General features: G+C 43.4%; 1 protein-coding gene across 1 annotated transcript in view; it reads left to right on the plus strand.

Annotated features, from left to right (window-relative positions):
* LOC103379655 (transmembrane protein 189) overlaps window positions 1–7,612 on the plus strand; it is a 23,286-nt gene that overhangs the window by 10,072 nt on the left and 5,602 nt on the right. The window contains exons 2-4 of the mRNA XM_017033366.2: window positions 2,508–2,627; window positions 2,742–2,833; window positions 7,294–7,438. Coding sequence (XP_016888855.1) covers window positions 2,508–2,627; window positions 2,742–2,833; window positions 7,294–7,438 — 357 coding nt within the window. The remainder of the gene's footprint in view (window positions 1–2,507; window positions 2,628–2,741; window positions 2,834–7,293; window positions 7,439–7,612) is intronic.

Below are 7,612 nucleotides of genomic sequence, written 5' to 3' on the forward strand. Positions count from 1 at the left end.
TATGAACACATGACCTGAGGCTGGAGTGTGAACACATGACCTGAGGCTGGAGTATGAACTCATGACCTGAGGCCTGGATATGAACCCATGACCTGAGGCTGGACTATGAACACATGACCTGAGGCTGGAGTATGAACACATGACCTGAGGCCTGGATATGAACACATGAATACATTCTTTTTGCATTTTTTTTTAACGTAATCACAAAAATGCCCTCTTTGCTCATCGTTTAAGAAGACAATGATGTTACGTGGTTTTTGATTGATTTCGATTTTGTTGTGGCTTGACCAGTAGGGGGCACAATAACTTTTTTTTCAGTAGTTCAACCTTTGATTGAATTACTGTGAATATCTTATTTTGCCAGTGTCAGTTAGCAGGGAAACTTTGATCCACTTTTTAATTATTACTTTCAAACTCGTCTATTTTTAGAAGGTGAAAGGTCACGTCTATAAAATTCCTGAAATATCCATAATCAGATATTTTAAATCCCCTGTGAAAACGTGCACTCATTCCTAAGGAGAGACCAATAGCATATTCATGGACACACACACACACACACACACACACACACAGTGAAGGCCTGGGTGCTTTGTTAAAAAATGATGTGATGAATATCTTATAAGGTGCTAATGCTATGTGCTACATTAGGATCTGAAGACATTAAAGTTTTAGAGGCTGGAAAAGACGGGGAATTAGGAGGAAGCTGGTGGTTAATGACACGGACCAAAGACTGTGGTCTTTGTTTTGAACGTAAAAAAAAAAAAAAACTAAATCAAACAAAAAAATCATGTGTTTCAGAGTCACACCATCGATGTCTCTCTGATTTGTCCTGGTTTTTTCCTTTTTTTTTTTCTCACCATAGTAGAAGCGTCCTAGAGTTTGAATGATTTATAAATGATTTATATATATGTATATGTATGTATATATGAATATATGTAGTACATATATATGTATATATACTGTGTAAATAACATTTTCAGAGACATTTATTCAGACTCATTCATTTTTTTTGCTCGCCCCCTGGTGGTCGTCTTTTTGTGTTGTGACTGTAAAGTGAAAGTGAATTATTTGTCCTTGTGACACAGCACACCACTGCACACAACCAAACGTGACCTCTGCATTTTAACCCAAAGTCAACAGGGGGCAGTGTGTGGGGACGGTGCCATGCTCGGAGCACCTCAGTGGTATCTTGGCAGCTGGTGGCCTCGAACCTGAATCCTTCTGGACCCACGTTTGTCCAGAATATGGTCTGAGGCCAGAGAGTCTAAAGTAAGAGAAAGAACAGTGAAGGGTTGAAGAGAAGGCGCAGCCTGGTGGTCACAGTGTGTGGGAGGGTGTGTTCAATAATTTAGTGTCTCTAATCATTGGCTCCTGGGTGGCCCACGGTTTGGAGTCTGACCCTGAAGACTCGCTCCGTTAATATCGCTGATGTGAAAGTTTAGAGCCCGACTGCTTCAACTTCAACTTCTTCTCCCTCTGCGGTTGGCTCCGTTCTGCTGACCTGTGAGTTTGGCCTGGTCCCTGCTGGAGGGGGGCTGGGGGGGGGGGGTAACCAGCTCCTCCACACACACATTCACACTCACACACACACAGAGAGGTGTGCACATGCAGTGTGTGTGTGTGTGTTGCTGCTGTGTCAGCGTTGGATTTTTCACGTAAGGGAGGTCGTGACCCCACAACGTGGCGTACACTTGTCTTCATCTGACTGATCACATATTAACACACACACACACACACACACACACATACACACACACCTATATTCAAATGTACAGTCGGTGTGAGTCGGTCGTTGACCTCTGGTAAAAACCTGTTCTCCCATTGGCTGGTCATTAATTCAACATCAGCTGCTGGTCAGTCCTCAGCCTCTGACCGTCAACACTCCCAGATACATTTCATCAGTCTTTTATTTTGTCATTGTTCTATTGTAGCTGTGAATGTCCGATAATATGGGGGATATTAAAATGGGGATAAACGGCTGTATATGAAAGTGAAAGCCAATAGATGGCAGCATTGCAGCTCATTTTATTAATCTATTTTAATAATCAGGGGATTGTATGTAGAATGTTGATGCCAGAAACTCATACAGTGGTTTGAACAGATAAATAAATAAATATTACCAGGCGTTCAATAATATCAGTATCGGTCGCAATATCGGAATTGGAAATTAAGTGTTTGGACAATATTAGCATATCGGATATTATATATTGTTATAACACCTGTGTGCTAAAACAACTAACTAATGTTAGATTCTCTACACATCTGTTCTGATTGGCCTGTTTCTGTACCTTTATCTTTATATGCTAATAAGTCACTGCATGCTCTGCCTACCTCCTCCACAGGAGGGAGCTCTGAGGCCTGATGTGACAAAGTGGGTGGAATTTGAGTGACATTTCCTGATTTTGTTTTTTGAGAATTTTATGTTTGTAGACAAACCAAGATGAAAAGATTTTTTTTTTTTTTAACATTTTTTATTAATGATTTCTGTGTCTTTGTTTCATCTCCAGGAAAGCGACTCCAGGAGTGGGTGTGTGTGATTCTGTGCCTTCTCCTCTTCATCGTCAACTTCTTCCTCCTGCTCCTCCACTTCTCCACCGTCCACATCCACCTGATCGTCCTCGGCGTCGGTGAGATGGAGAAAAAAAAAAAAAAAAATCCATGTTGTAGTTGACGTCTTATTTTCTACTCTTTACACGACAGAATTCCTTTATTTTGTCTTTGTTTTTTGTTTTTTTTTCCAGTCCTGGGAATAGTGACAGCAGACTTCGCTTCAGGGATGGTCCACTGGGGGGCAGACACCTGGGGGTCCGTGGACATTCCTGTAATTGGCAAGGTGAGAAAAATACATGAAAAACTCTGATTAAAAAGTATGAACACTGAAATATGGTGATATTTCCTTTCCTGATTCCTGATCATCAGTTATTGATTATTTTCTCACAAATTCCCAGTCCAATATTCCTGGTGTTGGTTCATTTTCTTTTTTTTTATTTCTTCTCCGGTGATTCCAAATGTAGATCCCTCTGTTCCAGTGTCAGGAACTGATGTTCAGATGGAACAGCAGCAGAGTCAATATATCACTGTACCTAAAGTATAGCAATATATTGTAATATACGACATTGTTGCCCCAGTATTGTAATACATATCTAATTACCAGATTCTTGCCAACACCCACCTCTAGTGGAGACCTGCATTTTTCTGTGCATTTTTTTTTTTTTTTTAGCAAAAGCAGTGAAAATGTCGGTGTGACCTGGGTCAGAAAGGTCAGCCTATAAAAAGAAAAAAAAAAGGGGGCGCTGCAGTATATTTTTTTTGTTGTTTTCAGACACGGTGACTGCAGTGATATGAAAGTATACAGTACCAGAACTCCTTCTCTCCTGAGGCTGTGGACTGTAGTACTGACCTGGAAAGTAAATGTCACCATTTCACAGAGGAGTCTCCCCCCGGACACCAACTGTCCAGGGTCCACAACCAAATCAACACACACACACACACACAGACACACACACACACACCAGTGGCCTCTCCTTGAACTTCAACGACCCGTCACCACACACAGCCACCAGGATGTGTGTGTGTGTGTACATACGAGGGTATGTATGTATGTATGCTCGTGCATATTAAGATGTGCACACACACACACACATACATACACACACACGCTCTGCTGTCACGTTACAACACATTAGCTGCATTAATGCGCACACACATATTTCCCAGAGCCAATTAGGGTAAAGGTTATTCTCATCCCAGCCAATTAAAATGAGTGTGATCAGGTGCAGCATACTGATTGGTCTAATGTGAACTTTGTTTTGATTAATGAGGGTGTGTGTGTGTGTGTGTGTGTTTTATCATCTGTGTCGTCTTTTTATTGAATATTTAAACAGAAACATGTATCTTTTATGTGGACGTTAGCATAAAACTTGACCTCTTGACCTTTCTCATGAAAATAGGTCGGCATCATCAGCTTCGAAAATTTGGAGACGCGAAATTAATTTATTGTCGTGTGTGTGGAGACAGTGCCTTGCTCAGCGGCACCTCGGGGGCTGGTGGATTCAAACCCGCAACCTTCCCGGAGTCCTGAGTCCACTGCCCTCAAAGAGGCCACAGCCTGAATATCGTCCCTGGGTCGAATGTCGAACCAACAACCTCTCCAGTTCCAGGCGACGTCTCTCTCTGATTGTTCCCCGTAGACGTTTCCGTGTCAGAGATGTTTGTTTGAGCCACTGTCCTCACTTCCTGTTAATAAACCGCAGTAATTGACGGCTTTCGTTAAAAAAACCTCGAGGACTCTGCCGTTAGCAGTCGATGCTAATTGTTGGCGCTCACCTGATCTCTGACCAGTTCAGAGTCGCTCCGTTCTTCTCTTGATACCACCGTCCCCGTACCATCATCAGTCTCTGTCGCCGACGATGGTTCGGCGTCCGCGGTCCGTGTCGCCTGATCCAACGCGTTTGCTGCACCAAACCGTCAGCGTTTCCGGCGTCGGGCCGACTCCAAACAATGCCTTCTGGAGCGCCTGCGTCACTTCTTGTGTTTGCTGAAGGCTCTGTGTGGTTTGATGTTTATTTATGATGTGGTGTTTATTGGGGTTGGAGGTAGTTACTGGCACCAAAGGCACAGCGGCCGCCGCAAATTTGCATGGTGCGTCGGACGCTGTAGGAGACGTCTAATAAAGACTTTAACTGCACGAGAAGAATGGAGAACAGAGCGACGGTGACAATGGGCTAGTGGAAAATAAAGAGTGTGTGTGTGTGTGTGTGTGTGTGTGTCAGTCAGGCGTATACCTCAGTTGTTTTGTTGTCTGCGTGGGTTTAGGGAACAGAGCCGGGCCGTGCCTCCAGTTTAGGTTACTTTGAATATGAAAGAGGAGCGGGCCGGCCTGGAACACCTGAGGCTAATGGGCCGCCGCCCGTGAGAAGGTGGAGGAAACGTTTGAAGCCCGTCGTGCACTTTGTCGTTTTGTTTGTTGTGTCATTTACCTGTCTTTGTTCCGCCCATGTACACATCCATACGTGTATATATATATGTACCATGCTGGTACACACTGGAATCTTCTTGATTGGATTTGACTTCCTGCTGCTTTTATTTTAAAAAAATCCCTCGAGAGACTTTGACCAGACACTTGTTAGCAGCATTGATGCAGCACCTGTCGACTCCTGTTCTCCATAAATCCATCATAATGAGACGCTGACAGTCGACTCTCGACACAGTGTCATAAACAACACTTCTCTGTAGGAAGGTTTACAGGCTGTGGCTGTAACTGCAGACCTGACGAGGTTTAACCTTTTATTATAGGTCCTCATTGAACAAAAGTGGCTGTAACAGACCTGACGAGGTTTAATCTTTTATTATAGGTCCTCATTGAACAAAGTAGGAATTTAAAGTCACAAAAGATGATGAAAAATATCTGTGCCACCTCAGGACCCTGCACCTTACTTTGAGAACCACTGGTGTAACGTCAACTCTGAACAACTAGTGCTTGTATTTGTTTTGTTTTTTTTACCATAAATTATTATTATTATTTAATTATATTATGAACTGCATTTAGTTCTGACCCTGGATTTGAGTTTTATTTTTTTTAAGTTTTTTGGTCACAGTACCAGTACAGTAGTCCACAGTACTAAAGCAGTATTTGACTGAAAAAATGTGAAAAAAATTGTAAAATTTTAGATGTTTTAAAAATGATAAAAATTCTATATTTTTTTCCAAATAAAAGCTCAGTATATACAGAATAGAAAAGAAAATGTTCTCAGAGATTATTTTAAAATGTTTTGTTTAAATTTAAGAAAATCAACACATTTCATTTCTACAGCATTTATTCTCATTTTTTTTTGTTCCAGGTTTTTTTTGTTACTTTGTTTTTTTTTCATTTTTTTGTCATCATCACATTTTTCAGCTTTAATTGATTCAACCAGGATTTGACTGATCTCCAACGACAACACCTTCAGGACTGCGTCATGCTCATTAGTTCCCGACGACGCTCGACGTTCCTGGTGAAATCCGGCGGCAGATGTGACTCTGGTTTAGCAGTAAAATCTACTTGTTTGTTTACCCTCAGCCAACAGTACTGGTTCTTTTCACACTTTCTTTCAGGATCTGGTGATCCTTTCATTTTCCTTCTCTGTGTTTTCTTTTTTTAAAAAAGAAAAAAGGTAAAAAGAAAAAAGAAGAGCGGCGATGATTTCTCTTCTCACGGTGAGAAGAGAACTCACCAAAGTGAGATGAAAACGCAGAGAAAAGGTTGGGAGGACATAAATGGAGGAGGGGGTGTCGGGGGCGTTCCTGTCCAGTCAGTGGGACAGCGCCGGCTGCTGGGGTTCTGGGCGACGTGAGCCGGTGATTAACGAAGGTTGTTGGAAGGCAGGCCGTTAAATGGTGTGGGATTAGAGGGCGCGTGTCGGCCGGCGGCCTGCCGTTCGCTGGGAGCACCGATGCCGCCCCGCTCTGCACGACCTCCGCGGCTCAGACGGCCTTTCATGTGACTGAGGGCTCCGAGGACGGGAGGAGGAGGAGGTGGGGGTGAGGCAGATTAGAGCGGGGAAGGCTTCATAATTGTGCGAGTTGTCAACAGATAGTTCTGCGTGGCACCTACGAACCAGCCGTGAGTGTGTGTATGTGTGTGTGTGTAATTGGCCCAAACAGCAGACAACAACAATAATGAGTTTTCATGCTGATGTGACCACAGCTGCACACGTGTGCACTGTAGCAAAAAAAAAAAAAAAAAAAAAGATGTAAGTTTGTCTTATTTCCACAGAGGGAGACAAATTACCCTCATTCTGGTTCTGCGTCCGTGTGTGTGTGTTTTTTTTTTGTCTTCTTTTGTTGTGTAGTTATTCAGATTCTCCGTTTCATTTGAGACCCCCCCGCTCTCACAGGCAGGTGTCGGCCTGTGCACGCTGCTAGCGTGTGTGTTTTTGTGTGTGTGTGTGTTTGTGCGTTTGAAGATAACTTTTTTTGGAGTTTGTCTGCCGTCCGCAGGTCATTTGTGTGTGTGTGTGTTTTTCACTGCTGTTCTGTGGTTTATTAGAACGCTGGGCACCCCTGGGTCCTTTTATGTGTATGTGTGTATGTGTGTGTGTGTCTGCATCTACAAAAGATCTGCATTTTTATATTGGTTTGTAAACAGTGCCGGGTTTTGACCCAGTGACAGAATCTTTACGGTCTGTGATATTTAAAAAAAAAAAAAAAAAAAAAACTCTCCATAAATTTCTCCATCATCTGAAGTCTCCTGTCCTCCCTCCCTCCCTCCCTCCCTGCCTCCCTCCCTCCTCGTCCGTCCGTCCGTCCTCCCAGGCCTTCATCCGACCCTTCAGGGAGCACCACATCGACCCCACCGCCATCACCCGCCACGACTTCATCGAAACCAATGGAGACAACTGTATGATACCCATCCTGCCTCTGGCTCACATGGCCAGCAAGTACCTCACACACACCCCAGGTAACACACACACAAACACACGCACATACCGACACATTTGTGCACACGTATGAGTAAGTGTGTGTGCAGCAGATGCCGACGAGGGTTAATTAGGAACGTTGTCTCCGTGCCGGTGTTCCTGTATCCTGTGTGAACTCTCTTTGTTCTGGTTCACATTGTTATCACCTGTGAGTG

Source organism: Cynoglossus semilaevis, chromosome 6 (assembly GCF_000523025.1).
Source record: "Cynoglossus semilaevis isolate Cse_v1.0 chromosome 6, Cse_v1.0, whole genome shotgun sequence".
Lineage (NCBI taxonomy): Eukaryota > Metazoa > Chordata > Actinopteri > Pleuronectiformes > Cynoglossidae > Cynoglossus > Cynoglossus semilaevis.